Source organism: Carassius auratus, unplaced genomic scaffold (genome assembly GCF_003368295.1).
Source record: "Carassius auratus strain Wakin unplaced genomic scaffold, ASM336829v1 scaf_tig00216276, whole genome shotgun sequence".
In the NCBI taxonomy this organism is placed as follows: domain Eukaryota; kingdom Metazoa; phylum Chordata; class Actinopteri; order Cypriniformes; family Cyprinidae; genus Carassius; species Carassius auratus.
Window position 1 is genome coordinate 207,990 of NW_020528487.1, and position 17,457 is coordinate 225,446.

Genomic DNA, 17,457 nt, shown 5'->3' on the forward strand with positions numbered 1-17,457 from the left:
TTATGGATTTCTTTTTATTTCATTTTGGATTGACTGACTGAATTGTATTTTATTGACTGATTGATAACCAGAAGGGCACCTGGGTACTGCATACCAATATCTGTGCATGTAGTATGCAAACCCATTCCTCCCTACCTTTCAAAATCTGCATATAGGAAGAGACAACTAACAAACATATGAACCTCTTCTTCAGAAAAGAAATAAAAATTAATAAAAATAGAAAAATATCAAGTCACATTTATTTATATTACACTTTATACAATAACAATTATGAGGTTAAATCACAACACTGAACTATATTTTCAGAAAACCAGCTCTTTTTGTAGTTGATACTTATTAAATCTGATTAAGCAGATGTGAATGACAGATAAAGCTTTAATTCTACAGTGGATCATATCTGTATCACTTGTATTTTTTTCTGTATAACTGCTTTGCAAAGATTTGCATTGTGAAAAGAGCTATACAAGTAAACTTGAATTGAATTTAACCGATGTCTCCTATCAATTAATGATGAAATGATATAATGATTCATAATTAAGAGATAAGGATGAAAGGTTTCCCATTACTAGAGTAACAAAACTTTAACACTGTTAAGTGATGTGTTTTGCTTGATGTCATTACTTTCTCAACAAGATTTTCACAATTATCTAAACACATTACTTCACAACATAAGTTGAGTTCCAATCAATTAAAAGAGGACTTCACAGGACATTCCACTATTTTACGTGAACCTCTAATCCAAATAATAAGAGAATAAGAGTATATCAATACATCACTTTACAGGAAGTTGAGAGGGAAATTTATGAACCTGTCCTTATGCATTACTACAGTACTTAAATAAGTTTAACTGAAATAAATGCCTGAGAAAGGAGGTGAGGCTTTTCGTTGAATTTAATTAGTACCAGGTGGGGTTTGTATGATTGTTTGTAGGTATAATATGCAGAATATGCAAAAGTTACAATGAAAGAGGAGAAATGAACAATGTGTAGTGGCCCTTTGAATCAGAATGCAGTTGGGTCATTCTACAGAAACGTCCACTTTTGGTATGGCAAAATGTCTTAAAATGGATTTCTTTTTATGACATTTAAACGTAGACCACATTATTAGATTACCTTTTGACTTTATGAATACATATAAATAAAAGCTGAATTAATGTTCTTTTTAGCATTTTTGTGCAATTATTTCAAGACCACATTTTTTTTGTCACTGGTGTTACCTTCTTTATCAATATCAAAATACTTTATGAAATATATTTTCTCAATTTTTTTTTTCAGCACATGTAGTCAGTGTTCCCGAAAAATAATGAAAATGCAGTACATACTGCATCAAAGTACAGTAACACAGTAACACAGCACTGTAACACCAGTGACACAATGAGTCACCAGTGACACACATAAAACCTGATATACTGATCTTCACTGGTGTTACCCAAAAGGAAGGTAACACTAGTGACAGTAAAACCAGTGACAATTTTCCTGAAAAATGTATTTTACAAAATGTCTGCTTTAAGCTATCAAACCATATGTTGTCAATCATTGCATACACTAAATTAAGTAGTGTAATCCATTTGTATTATAGTTTTTTTTTTCTTTATAATTCCCTAACAATAAATAGGTCATACCAGTGATGTCAACTAAAAGCTTCGTATGAAATCATAAGTTAAATGAAAAGAATTCTGATAACTGAAAAGAAACAGTGGACTTACAGTAACATGTGACTTTTTTCATAGATCTTTTGAGAATAGGATGGAGGAAGTCAAGTGATGTTATCAGTGTGATTTTTATTTCAAAATAACAGATTTTTTGTCAAACGGTAACACCAGTGACACAACTTAAGGGAACCATTGTTTTTATGATATATTTTATAACATTTATTCAGCATTTTTTTTATATATTTTGCCATTTATATCATATATTTGATAGTTATGAATACACTATTGTATTTTAAATGGTAGAAAAACCTGTTTTTGACTGCAAAATAAAGCACTTTCCCCCTCTACATTGCTTTGGTGAAAAGACGTTTTGTGGTGCTTAGTATTTGTTAACATTTATTAAAACAAAGAATGCCACATTGCTTTCAATTGTAATATATCTGTAAAGGCTAGGGACAGAAAAATGTATGTTTCTGTAGAATGACCCAATTATATGTAATTATATCACATGATGCCTTCCTTACCTCTCCGAGAGACGTGATTGTGTCTATGACAAATTTCCTCATAAACTGGCTCAATCAGTGTCTTGTGTAGTCCTGTGTACCAGTCAGAGAGAGCTGTGAGTGAAGACAGACAAACCTGCATCAGTTCACAACACATGACTGATCACACACTGAATAAGACACAATATGACAGTCTCTGGATCTCTCCTACAGTACCTCTCCTCATCACTCTGTTCTGCTGAATCAGTATAAGCAGTGACACTAAGAGCAGTAAGAGCACAACTCCCAGAAAAATCACTAGCACTGAGGGAGACTCTGGTGGAGGAGTTTGTGGAGGAGAGACTGATGTTGAGTGCACTGGAGGAGAACCTGATGGTGTTGAGGCAGGAGTAATGGACACTGACACATCTGACAAAACAGACACAAACACATTAAAAACATGCAAATGCACAAATATTTGCTCTTAAATGATCAAATGAATATTAATCCTCAGTGTTTGCTGTGACCTGCACAGGTGAGTCCAGCGTGCTCTTTGTGGGAGCAGTCAGTGTGGTTATTCAGGGAGAGAGGACAGTCCCACAGGTGAATCTCATTCCCTCTGCACTCAACTTTGTTCATCCACACACAACCTTCACCAGCACCAAAGACTGAATTCCCATCAGCCCTCAGTGCTGCTCCACAACCCAGCTGCCTGCAGACCACCTGAGCATCGCTGATGTCCCACTGATCATCACAGACTGAGCCCCACACAGCGTTATGATACACCTCCAGCCTCCCAGAGCACCGTCCGTCCCCTCCGATCAGTCTGAGAGGAACATGATCTAAAACGCACACATCAGCACTGACCAACTTCAGCACACAGTTCAAAAAACAACAACAATAACAACACACTGCAGTTTAAAGAGTCTAGGGCTGTGACAGAGCTATTTTGAGTTATCAATCAAAAATAGTGAGTTTTATACAGTATGTGGAAAAAAGTAGTAAACATTTAAACCTATTTGTTGTCAAATAAACTCACTTGAATGCGGTCTCTGGTGAGGAGATACTGAACATGATAGATGGCTCCGTGGAGACTCAGGACTCTTCTCCTCTGAGATTATAACATGATCACCAATTGACAGATTTGTTATTTATATAGAAACATCACCAAGTGGTCTAAAATCTTACCTGAGCAGGTGATTTTGGCCACTTCATCATTATCACAGGCAGTCTGTCCCCAGGGTGAAGAAGGACACTGCCATAAAGTGGAGTCATGTGGTCGACAATGAAAAAAATCAAGCCAGTTGTGTGACTTCAGTCCCACTGAATATCTGATTTCACTGCTAGATCTTCCACAGTTCAGCTCTTGACAGATCAGACTCGCTGTGTCTCTGTCCATCTTGTTCCAGCACACATTACCCCAGGATCCATTGTAGAAAACCTCTAGATTCCCTTCACAGCCCTCAGTTAACCTGATCTCTTTGAACTCTAGATGGAAAAATTATTTGTTATTTTTAAATTATTTATAAGTTATTTGAGTGCCTTTGAAAAATAAATATAAAAAGGCCTATATTTTACAATTTGCAGTGGTAAGATGCATGTCTTTGTCAGACTATGAAAAGTTAGAAGTGGAGTTCTGGGTCAAAGTGCAAGAATCTTTCAATTGAATTTTTCAGGAGTGTTTCAGTACTGTATTCTCTTCGCATTAAAAAAAATTACATCACTTAAAGGAAACACTTCCAGAATTCTTTTGAAAATGGAAACACTTTGGAATAAGAACAATTTTTAACCCCCTTCTTGATCTGTGTAATGTAAATACACTAGAATTTATTTATTTATTGTTTATTGTTTACCTGAGCACACGACTCCTACATCCTCCTTGTGTATGCAGTCATGTTTTCCCCAGCCTGGAGAAGAGCAGCTCCACAGGGACGTCTCATTCCCCTCACACTCCACCTCATCCAGCCATATGTGTCCAGAACCAGGACCAAACCAGGCTGGTACCTGCTGGTTACTGAGGGCCACTCCACACTGCAGCTGTCTGCACACCACATGAGCATCTTTAATATCCCAGGAGTCATCACACACTGTCCCCCATGAGCCGTTGTGAAAAACCTCCAGCCTCCCTGCACAGTCTCCCCCAGAACCCACCAGCCTGATGGACCCACGACCTGATATTCAGAGACAGAAAAACACTTTATTGATCACGAACAACTGAAGAATCTGTCCAGATGTTGTTCTTCTCACCAAGGCAGGTGATTGACAGCTGTTGTGTGGAGCTGCAGTTGAGAGTTTGTGGAGAGCTGCAGTTCCCCAGATGAGCTTCACTCCCAGAGCACTGGAAGCCTGTCACACACTCATGACTGTGTTCAGGACTGGATGAAGAGGAGCTGTAGAAGTTCAGCACAGAGCCACAGCCCAGCTGTCTGCAGACCACAGAGGATTCAGAGAGACTCCAGGAGTCCAGCAGAACTCTCCTCCAGACCTGATGGATGAAAACTTCCACCTCCCCCTCACACTGTCTCTCTCCAGACAACCGCACCATACCGTCATGAAGAGCTAGAGCGGAATCTGAGGGAAAAAATGTCATTTTTTAATAAACTTAGATTTGTGGTAGAACATACTGAAATAGTCTTCAATATACATAATTTAGAGAGTTTATCGGTATCATACTCTCAGTGTCAAATAAGTTTACCAGAGCAGATGACTCCAACATCTTGTCTATGTAAACATTCAGCTCGACTCCATGAAGAGATGGAACATTCTGAGAGTTTTGTTTCATTCCCGTCACAATCAAAAACATCAGCCCAGATTTCACTACTTCCCTCTCCAAACCAGTCTGATCCCACAAGAGACATAGCAATCCCACAATTCAGCTGTCTACAGAGGACACTGGCAGCTCTCATATCCCAGCATGGATCACACACTGTGCCCCATTTGCTGAGAAACTGAAGCTCCACTCTTCCAGAACAAGAGTCTGAACCGTTTACCAGCCTGAGATCTGTGTATCCTGAATAAAGAACAGAGAGGTTAGAAACAAAGTACAATGCAGCTGTCAGAGAAGAAATTATATTTCCTCTAAAAACAAATGAAGAAAAAGTGAATATTAATACTTTACCAGAACAGATCAGTCCCACAGTGTTGTCACTGGTGCAGTTGTGATTGTGTGATGATGATATTGAACAAAATGAAATTTGAGATTCATTTCCTCTGCACTGAATCTCTTGTGTCCACATCTGAGTGTCTCCTTTGTCAAAAGCGGCTGCTCCCAGCACCTGTACAGGAGCTCCACAGTCCAGCTCTCTACACACAACCTCTGCATCCTGCTGGTCAAAGACAGCATCACACATTGACATCCACATCTGATTATGAAGGATCTCTAACCTCCCAGAGCACAGGTTAGATCCATTAATGAGTCTGGAAGGTTTATGGCCTGTTTGGATAAAGTACATGAACAGTGCACAGTAGACAAAGATAATTGCTTGATAGCTAAATACTATACACAGCAATACACACACACACACACATACATACAACAACAAAAAAAGTTTTCCAAACAAAACAATAATTCACCATATATTCATAAACAATAAGTTAAATGATTTACCTGAACAGATTACTCCAGAATCAGATTTGTGAGTACAGTCGTGTTTGCTCCATCCTGTTGACCCACAGTTCTTCAGTGTAGACTCTGATCCAGTACATAATACAAGATACATCCAGATTGGTCCTGATCCTTGTCCAAAATGAGCATCACCCAGAGCATCTACAGGTTCTCCACAGTCCAGCTCTCTACACACCACTGCAGCATCAGGCATATCCCAACCAAGATCACACACTGTTCCCCACTGACCTCTATGAAGAACCTCCACTCGACCAGCGCAGCGACTGTGACCACCAACCAGTCTCACATTCTTTTTATCTAAGTCACAGGAGAATAGAGATACAACTGTGGGTGTGTCTCTATAAACTCCCTAAATTGTGAATCGTTATATTGCGTAAAACAGATTCCCAGACAGCAAGCAGTTTCGGCCCGGATCCGGCCCACATCTGGCCCGCATGGATTTCACACAGGCCAGATCTCTGCCGGATCTGGGCCGAAACTGCTTGCTGTCTGGGATTTGGGCACAGCACAGTGGTTCACTACAGACTGGAATACTGATTTTACAATTTCTAGTGACATCACTATGTGCTTTTGTTGGTTTATGTGATTTATGTTTCACAATTCAGAATTTCCATTAAGGAAATATACTGAATATCTGGTTTTTGCAGTGCACTGTGTGATTTTTAGTGAGCAAATATTACAGTGCACTCAAAGGATTTTGTGATTGAGACAGCCCTTAAAAATGGCTGGCTCCCAGGTTAGTGATTGAGACGCACCCTATGAGAAAAAATATATGAGGTACTACTCTCATATTATTTGAACTCTCACCAGCACAGAAAAGCTTCTGATAATCATCACGTGAACAACTGTCTTTGTGTAAGGAAGTTGGACAGAGGTGAATCTGAGACTCATTTCCTCTACACTGAATCTCTTGTGTCCACATCTGAGCGTCTCCTTTGTCAAAAGCAGCTGCTCCCAGCACCTGTACATGAGCCCCACAGTCCAGCTCTCTACACACAACCTCTGCATCCTGTTGGTCAAAGACAGTGTCACACACTGACATCCACGTCTGATCATGAAGTATCTCTAAGCTCCCAGAACAACTGGAGTTTCCAATAAGCCTGACGCCTGAAGTAGCAAGAAATAAGAAACCAGAAGAGAAAAAAAAATCAGATGTGTTTGTTATGTAAACATGTAATTCTTGTCATTTTGGCCTACCACAAAACACTTATTACTGTTAAAAGGAGTTGAATAGGGAAAATAATTGGTTACCAAGTCTCAAGTCACTCCAAACTACTCTAACTATCTTTCTTTGATTGAAGAAAAATGGGGATTTTAAAGAATACATGAGAGTAAGTAAACAATGACTAACTTTTAATTTTTGGATGAACTGTCCCTTTGAGTCAAGTGGAGTATCAGTGATGTAAAAAAGGGCTTGTTTGAAACAGCTTACCTGAACATATGACTCCAGCATCTTTAGTATGATCACATTGAAATAAACCCCATTCCACTGTTCCACAGTTCTTTAGCGTAGATTCTGATCCAGTACATAACTTCAGATTTGTCCAGATTGGTCCTGATCCTGGTCCAAAATAAGAATCACCCACAGCATCTACAGGTTCTCCACAGTCCAGCTCTCTACACACCACTGCAGCATCAGCCATATCCCAGAAATGCTCACACACTGTTCCCCACTGACCTCTGTGAAACACCTCCACTCTACCAGCACAGCGACTGTGACCACCAACCAACCTCACTCTCGTGCTGCCTATAAAATGAACAGAGAGAGAGAGAGCAAAATGTGTATGGACAAAAGAGAAAAAAACGGTTTCATACAAAGAGAGAGAAAAAAATAAATAAATAAAAACAAGGCTCAAACCTGTACACATCAGTCCAACATCACTGTCATGTGAACAGTTGTTTTGAAGTGATGGTGATGTTGGACAGAAGTGAATCTGAGACTCATTTCCTCTACACTGAATCTCTTGTGTCCACATCTGAGCGTCTCCTTTGTCAAAAGCAGCTGCTCCCAGCACCTGTACAGGAGCCCCACAGTCCAGCTCTCTACACACAACCTCTGCATCCTGCTGGTCAAAGACTGCATCACACACTGACATCCACGTCTGATTATGAAGGATCTCTAACCTCCCAGAGCAGCGAGAACCTCCAACCAGCCGGACTTCTGGAGAGAAAAAAAAAATACAAAAATGAAAAGAAGAACTTTTAAGTTAGAGAATTTCAAAAATTAGTCCTACAGTTTAAATCATATAATGAGAAATCATATTTTCCTTGATCTTCTGAAATAAAAGACATCATAAAAACATTACAAATTTCAGCAAAATATTTTCCACAGTCCAAAAACTTGTCTACAAGACAACTACATTGTCTTAAGCTACAAAAACATCCCTCACAGAAAACAGTGCATTGTTGCTTTAAAAATTTGAATACATGAGCCACATTCTCATCGTAAATGACATATCACATTAGAATGTACAGTAGAGTTTATTTTAACAGGGCCTATTTTAACAGTACGCATGGACAAAAATAAAGGTAGAAAATGGTAAAAAAAAAGAAAAAAAAAGAAAAGAAATTAACTTATGTCTGCTTTTGGTGCAGTTGTTTTGTACAGTAAAATGGGGTTTCTAGCTTCAGCTTACCTGAACAAATGACTTGAGCGTTTTTTTCACGACACTTGTCATGAAAATCTGAAAACATCGATCCACATTTCATGAGTGTTGACTCTGATCCAGTACATTTTGCATGTTTCATCCAGACCGGTCCTGATCCCAGTCCAAAATAAGCTGCACTCAGAGCATCTACAGGTTCTCCACAGTCCAGCTCTCTACACACCACTGCAGCATCAGCCAAATCCCAACCATCACCACACACTGTTCCCCACTGACCTCTGTGAAGAACCTCCACTCGACCAGCACAGCGAATGTGACCACCAACTAACCTCACTTTTATTATCTCTGTGAATGTTAAAGAGTGCAATAGCAAATGTGAGAGTAAATTTTAATTGTTAAAATAAAATGAAATTAAATGTGTTGTTTTACTTAAAATGATTACCAGTACACAGCAAAGCAATGTTGTTCACATAAGAACAATTTTGTTTTTGTGAGGATGATGTTGGACAAAGGTGAATCTGAGACTCATTTCCTCTGCACTGAATCTCTTGTGTCCACATCTGAGCGTCTCCTTTGTCAAAAGCAGCTGCTCCCAGCACCTGTACAGGAGCCCCACAGTCCAGCTCTCTACACACAACCTCTGCATCCTGCTGGTCAAAGACTGTGTCACACACTGACATCCACGTCTGATTATGAAGGATCTCTAACCTCCCAGAGCAACGAGAACCTCCAACCAGCCGGACATCTATAAAATAAAACAACAAATCAGCAAAATTATGGCTTAGAGAAAAAGAATATGGTACTGTACTTCAAGAAAATTATTTGTACATATAAGCCAGTAATGACATGACTAAGGATATGTAAAATGCTTTACCTGAGCAGATGACTCCAGCATCTTTATTATGAGAACAGTAGTTTTTTCTCCATCCTGATGATCCAGAGTTCTTCAGTGAATACTCTGATCCAGCACACACAACAAAATTCATCCAGATTGGTCCTGATCCTGGTCCAAAATGAGCAGCACCCAGAGCATCTACAGGTTTTCCACAGTCCAGCTCTCTACACACCACTGCAGCATCGGCCATATCCCAGTAATTATCACACACTGTTCCCCACTGACCTCTGTGAAACACCTCCACTCTACCAGAACAGGAATGGTTGCCACCAACCAACCTCACATTCTTTTCATCTAAGTGACAGAAGTATACAGAGAGAGACTGAAGGTGCATCTATTTAAAGGAATATTCAGAGCTCATTACAAGCAGAGCTCAGACAACAGCAATTTTGTTATGTTGATTAATACAAAAAATCATGCTGATTCCCTCTTAAAGGTTATTATTTTAATGAAAAGCAGTTAATATCTCTATCTAAAAATCTTGGTGTATTACTAAAAAAATGTATCCTCCATAAAAAGCTCTGGAAAAATAATAATAAAAAAAAAAACACAGACACAAAAAATTCTTAAATCAGCATCTGTACATGTATGGCAGGCTTTTCGTTTCAGTGTCTGTTGAATTCCAACACAGGCACACCTCATTCTGCTTAATGAAGTATTGATTAGGTGATCACCTCAACCATTTTTTTTTATGAGTAAAATTTCAAATGTCACTCAACACCCATAGGATGACATCAAGTGACCTAAAAAAAAGAATAGCAAACAGCAGCTGGGGTGAAGTGCATGGCAAGGACAGTTCGAAATGGGCAAAGACAGCAGAGGACTGGGGTAAAGTCATCTTGCACCCACTGTGAAATCTGGTGGAGGACTGGTGACGATCTGGGGGTGCTTTCTGCAAGGATGGAATTGAGCACATTCATCTTTGTGAGGGGAAAAAGAATCAAGCCACGTACAAGGTTGTCCTGTAAGAAAACTTGTTTTCTTCTTCTCGGGCAATGTTCCACAATTTTGAGGACTGATTTTTTCCAGCAAGACAGTGCTCCATGCCACACAGCCTGGTCAGTTAAGATATGGATGGACCTTAACCCCACTGAAAACCTCTGGATTGTGAAGATGGATGATTACAAGCCAGTAAAGCCGAGCTGCTTGAATTTTCTTTAATTTTGCCAAGAGCGGCATTAAATCACCTAACAGCAATGTGAAAAACTGGTGGAGAACATGGCAAGACGCATGAAAGCTGTGATTGAAAATCAGTGCTATTCCACCAAATATAGATTTCTAATCTCTTCCTAAGTTAAAACATTTGTGTTCTTTAAAAATGAATATGAACTTTCTTTGCATCATTTAAGTTTTTGTTGTTGATAATTTGATCAGTTGTAATTTTCTTGAAATAGATGCTTTACAAATTTTATTTTACTCAAACACATATAAATAGTAAAACCAAAGAAACCTTTGCAGTGGTCTCTTAATTTTTTTCCAGAGCTGTAGTTTTTATTATTATTATTATTATTATTATTATTATTATTATTATTATTATTATTATTATTATTATTATTATTATTATTATTATTATTATTATTATTATTTTATCTTGTTTCTTGTGATCACACTTTCTTGTGAACATAATGAAGCATTTATGCTGCAGGATCATGTATAAGCAATTGATGTTTTCATTTTGTCAGTGATACTTCCAATTCTTTTATCAAATCAGAACTTTATCATCATAGATACTCTAATGTCCCCAAATGTGTGATCAGTTTTACTGCCACCCAGCTTGAACGACTGGGACATATGCATGGTTATACATTTACATTTAGTGATTTAACAGATGCATTTATCCATGCGACTTACAAACAAGAAAAATAGAAACAATTAAACCAACAAATGAGCAACAATATGAAGAGTTCAGAAGTGTCTTCTGAAATTTTCATCTAAAATGAGCATTTTTATCAGGCTCCGGTATTTTTTCTTTAGTTATTTCACTATAATGGCATAGTAAAGGACCTATACTTTGCCATTAAAGTAAAATTACTGAACCTAAACATAGGAGCCTGATAAAAAATATTAATTTTAGGAGATTTCAGATAGCACTTAGAGGCTTTTCTATCTGAACTCTTCTTATGAAAAAGGTAGGAGAAGTCTCAGTTAGTCTAACATGGTTAAAGAAAGATTTTTGACACAATGATTAAATTGTTTGTGACCAGAGAAGCAGGTGCAGGTGAGTAATGTATGGAAGGTTAAAACAACATTTTCTATTTTGATATCACATGAAAATTATATTTTGATCACAAGACTTGAAAACAATTATATTGTAATAGGGATTACACAGTCATCTAAAAAATCATTACCATATAATTACTTTTTTTTTTTTTTTTACATAACAGTGATCGAAGAAAATACTTTTTTTTTTTTTTTTTTTTTTACTTTTTTTAACTGTATCTCTTTTTACTTCTGTACTTACCAGCTGTGATGAGCATTACAACTGAAGACAATAAAATGAGTGTCAGGCATCTTCCCATCATCCTCAGCATGATTAACTCAACACCCACAAGCTTCTCCGCGCTTATGATACAGAATTACAAGTACTCTCTCCTTAATGAGAGAGAAAGAGGCCCAACACCCTCCAATCACACTCGCTATTACCTTATTAGACACAACAGAGGAAATCATCAAACAACTTCAGTGACAAATCAGAGGAGGCTTTTTAGATTTTCTCCATATACATCAAAATAGTCCGTGCTGATTGGACCCACCCATAAAGAAGAAAATCACAAAAATAAACTGTAAAGAAGTCTTACAGGAGACAGGAAGCTCACTGGTTTATTTACAGCATCAAAGTCAACACCTGCAGAGACAAGATCAAAAATCAGAATAACTAATAAAAAACTGTGTTACATACATTTACATACATACGTAACTGTTTATACACACATTTAATTTTTAGTTTATACATACATTTACTCTTTGTAAAATATGACTGTAAAATAGCATACTGTAAATCTTTTTTTAAGCATTATTGTCTTTATTAAGAGCACAGAAGTCATTACACAAGTGAAAGTCAGAATCAAAAATGCACTTATTTGGAGGCATTCTCAAACAAATCCTATGCAGCGCTGCCAACGATTTTGAAACACATTGACGTGCGCTGTCTCGCTCTCCTAGGGTCAAATGTGTGTGTGCGGACGCGCTTTTCCAGGACAAATGCTCATATAAGGACTTCCGTTCTCATCTACTTCATTAGATCCACGATCGGAGTCTTTGTACCAACACGGAAGTAAGATTTTCGACACAGAAATTCTCAGTCATTCTTCAAAATTATTTTTTAAAACTTTGGCCCTTTTTAGCATGAGAATCCATCTCTTTGACACTGTGAACAACTCTGAATACACAAAACACCATTGTACCCCCCCCCCCCCCCTTTAATTTGAAGATAAACTAGCCTTTAAAATGTATCTTAATCCCAGAACATGGAAACAGCTTCAGCTTCAACTGAATAAGGCATAGAATCAGCTAAATTTACTATAAATTAAGGAGGTAGCATGAATTAATGCATGAATTTCCTTCAAACTCCAGAAGCTGTAATATGTTTTATGTTTAAGCCATGATTTTGCCAAGTAAGACATGTTCCTGGATCAACATTTTTTGATGGTCCTGGATCAACATTATTTTCTAAAATATAGATTTAACCCAATCCTTACCCGTAAACCTAACCTTACCCATAATTTATTCCTAAAATCAGTGTGAAATGATAGCTGATAAACAAGGGTGTAGAAGGACCTAACTCTGGCTGTGAACCTAAAACAGATATTTCCTGAAAAGGTATATCTCTATTCTGATTGGTTGATTGGAAGGATACACGATCCAGGAACATGTTGTACTTGGTGAAATCACGCTCACCCTTCCCCCACATAATCTCACCCCTGATTTCCACTGCACACGTCTGCGGCGCGTTACGGCTCCGACGCGGTTACCGGTTCTGATCGTGGCCACTCTAGTCAATGCTTATGTTTACACCAAACGCGCCGGGGCACTTCACTTTCACTAAAGACAGGCGCCTAGTCTATTTTTGACGCATGCCGCGTACAAACCGCAAAGCAAATACAAAACAGTAAAAAAAAACTAAAAAACATGTACATTTCAAAATAAACAGACTCCCAATCTTATTTCACATTAGCCTCCTATAGTATAGGATTTCAACCTGTGGGCCGCGGCCCCCTAGTGGGTCGCGGTGTTATTGCAGGTGGGCCGCCAATTACTTTTAAAATAAATAATAATATTGTTAATATATGTAAAAATGTCAAATGTCAAAGTCATAACATAACATCATTTCATATATATAATTAAATAACAAAAAAAATAATACTAAACTGTTACTATGCTTCCACTATTTGAGCTCGCTGATTGGTTTAAGAATAAACCACCAATTTATCTCAGATATTTTTTGCTATGTATGCTACAGAAAAACTAATTCAAACATGCATAAATGGCTGTCAACATATTCCCTCCTGACTGCTTGCTCCGCTGACTGTCTACCCGCTGCCGAGCTCTGCCTGGGTCTGGTTCTCCCATCTCCCATTCTAGGGCTGTGTGATTGTCATATTGTCATATTGTTAAATTGTCATAAAATCGCTTTTCTCTCGGTTCATGTCAAATTAATTTGGATAAATAAGTCGCACCTGACTATAAGTCGCAGGACCAGCCAAACTATGAAAAAAAGTGTGACTTATAGTCCGGAACATACGGTATGTCTGTTCTAGAGATGTTACAACTTTTTGATAAAGCTCTAATTGGTTTTATTTTGGAAATATGTTTCAAAATCATCCTGAATGCATTTAGCATATACGTGTGTGCCAAAACAGTTAACAATCTAGCTTCTGAGTACAAAATTATTAACTTAATAATAGTGGCGTCAGTTAATTTTTTTGCAATTTCATAAAATTCTGAAATGATTGTACATTACGGGATTTTTTAAATTATTGATTGTACATTGTACAGAGGTAAAAATGATCGTACAAATACATTTATATATAATTAATAAATAAATTAATAAATAAATAATTATCGAGACAACAGAAGCACTGATGACAACACAGCTGTTTCACGATTGGCCAGATTCTCCCAAGTTAGTATAACTGCAGACCGGAGATCTCCAAAATGGGGCGTGATCTCCAAAATTGTGTGTTTCGGGTTATTTAAGCCTTTTTTAGTTCCAATAATGGCCACAAATCTGTGTTTTCAGAACCGATAAAAGATTTATTTGTATTTTTTTTTTATTGTAGTAGCGCTGTTGTATTGAGACACGTTTATCCTACAACACTGATAAAAGAATATATAGCCCCACTGTATTAGTATTTAGCGAGGTGAGCCCCCTGGTCAGATGGTGCAGTGACAGCAATCTCTCTCTGAACGTGGAGAAGACGAAGGAGATTGTTGTTGACTTCAGGAGAGAACACACTAAGCATGTTCCTCTGACCATCAATGGTGCGACTGTGGACAGAGTGAGCAGCACCAAGTTCACAGAGGACCTCTCCTGGACCTGTACGTACAGTATTGTTCAAAATAATAGCAGTACAATGTGACTAACCAGAATAATCAAGGTTTTTAGTATATTTTTTATTGCTACGTGGCAAACAAGTTACCAGTAGGTTCAGTAGATTGTCAGAAAACAAACAAGACCCAGCATTCATGATATGCACGCTCTTAAGGCTGTGCAATTGGGCAATTAGTTGAAAGGGGTGTGTTCAAAAAAATAGCAGTGTCTACCTTTGACTGTACAAACTCAAAACTATTTTGTACAAACATTTTTTTTTTCTGGGATTTAGCAATCCTGTGAATCACTAAACTAATATTTAGTTGTATGACCACAGTTTTTTAAAACTGCTTGACATCTGTGTGGCATGGAGTCAACCAACTTGTGGCACCTCTCAGCTGTTATTCCACTCCATGATTCTTTAACAACATTCCACAATTCATTCACATTTCTTGGTTTTGCTTCAGAAACAGCATTTTTGATATCACCCCACAAGTTCTCAATTGGATTAAGGTCTGGAGATTGGGCTGGCCACTCCATAACATTAATTTTGTTGGTTTGGAACCAAGACTTTGCCCGTTTACTAGTGTGTTTTGGGTCATTGTCTTGTTGAAACAACCATTTCAAGGGCATGTCCTCTTCAGCATAGGGCAACATGACCTCTTCAAGTATTTTAACATATGCAAACTGATCCATGATCCCTGGTATGCGATAAATAGGCCCAACACCATAGTAGGAGAAACATGCCCATATCATGATGCTTGCACCTCCATGCTTCACTGTGTACTGTGGCTTGAATTCAGAGTTTGGGGGTCGTCTCACAAACTGCCTGTGGCCCTTGGACCCAAAAAGAACAATTTTACTCTCATCAGTCCACAAAATGTTCCTCCATTTCTCTTTAGGCCAGTTGATGTGTTCTTTGGCAAATTGTAACCTCTTCTGCACATGCCTCTTTTTTAACAGAGGGACTTTGCGGGGGATTCTTGAAAATAGATTAGCTTCACACAGACGTCTTCTAACTGTCACAGTACTTACAGGTAACTCCAGACTGTCTTTGATCATCCTGGAGGTGATCATTGGCTGAGCCTTTGCCATTCTGGTTATTCTTCTATCCATTTTGATGGTTGTCTTCCGTTTTCTTCCACGTCTCTCTGGTTTTGCTCTCCATTTTAAGGCATTGGAGATCATTTTAGCTGAACAGCCTATCATTTTTTGCACCTCTTTATAGGTTTTCCCCTCTCTAATCAACTTTTTAATCAAAGTACGCTGTTCTTCTGAACAATGTCTTGAACGACCCATTTTCCTCAGCTTTCAAATGCATGTTCAACAAGTGTTGGCTTCATCCTTAAATAGGGGCCACCTGATTCACACATGTTTCTTCACAAAATTGATGACCTCAGTGATTGAATGCCACACTGCTATTTTTTTGAACACACACCTTTCAACTAATTCAACTAATTGCCCAATTGCACAGCCTTAAGAGCGTGCATATCATGAATGCTGGGTCTCATTTGTTTTCTGAGAATCTACTGAACCTACTGGTAACTTGTTTGCCACGTAGCAATAAAAAATATACTAAAAACCTTGATTATTCTGGTTAGTCACATTGTACTGCTATTATTTTGAACAAGACTGTATGTACTGTACATGTGGAAGAATTGACAATAAAGCAGACTTGACTTGAATTATATAGTCTTTTGAAGTTTAATCGTCACATTAATCCATAAACCTACTGCGATTTTTATCGTTCCATCCCTAAATTTAACACCCTCCTGAAATGATAATAAAAGCTTTTCTTGTACCATTACCATTGTACTTTACATGTACTTAAATATGATACAACTAAACTTAAGAGTTTTTAAGGACTCGCAGAAACCAAGCGGACAAAGTGGCTGACTTTCTTACACGCCACTATAAAACCGTTAATTAATAAAATGGATAAATGGATGAAAGTAATACAGTATAGACCATGAAATATATCAGTTACCAATTATTTGGATATAAATGGCTTTGAAATCCAATCACATCAATTGTTTAGTTTATGAATGAAGTTTATGAATGAAAGTCTGATCAGTGATCCTTTAACAGGGTGATGTATTGAGCAGCTCACTTGAGCAAATGACTCCAGCATCACTGCGATGATCACAGCTGCCATGAACACCCCAACCTTCAGGACTCTTCCTCCTCCATATAGAGAATCTTCACTATATCTTCACCCCAACCTTCAAGACTGATAACTGATCACTTTAAACATATATTTTCCTCATACGATGAATAAATGAAAATTCCTTAAAAATAAATTGTGACACCCAGCAAATAACAATTTACAGCATAACAGGAAAACAAATAATATTTTTCAATTTTCTCAATAGTGTTAACTGCAATCATTAAGCTCAACCACTGAACCATGTTAAACAAATACTTATATATATAAAAAAAAGATGAATATATATCTTCAAAAATAACTACAACATATATCTCCAAAATTTGCAACCCTGTAATTTAATCTGGCATTATTATTATTATTATTTTAAACATTTTTCATTCAAGAATTTCATTCTATTATTAGAATTATAGTACAAAAATCTATGTCTTATTGTAAATAAACCGCTTTCATTCACTGCAGCAAGTATTAAAGTACATGGACTTGTCCGTTGAATGTAGCAAT

At 37.6% G+C, this 17,457-nt stretch overlaps 1 protein-coding gene across 1 annotated transcript; it reads right to left on the reverse strand.

The window, feature by feature from the left end:
- Window positions 1-3,060: 3,060 nt before the first annotated feature.
- Window positions 3,061-12,979, reverse strand: LOC113097430 (scavenger receptor cysteine-rich type 1 protein M130-like). The gene is made up of 12 exons (XM_026262672.1): window positions 12,976-12,979; window positions 12,058-12,104; window positions 7,883-7,919; window positions 7,191-7,505; window positions 5,741-6,055; window positions 5,427-5,566; window positions 5,252-5,348; window positions 4,983-5,143; window positions 3,987-4,287; window positions 3,322-3,621; window positions 3,173-3,244; window positions 3,061-3,077 (listed from the first exon to the last, which is right to left on the reverse strand). Exons 1-12 carry the CDS (start codon window positions 12,977-12,979, stop codon window positions 3,061-3,063), a joined length of 1,806 nt encoding a protein of 601 aa, XP_026118457.1.
- Window positions 12,980-17,457: the final 4,478 nt, after the last annotated feature.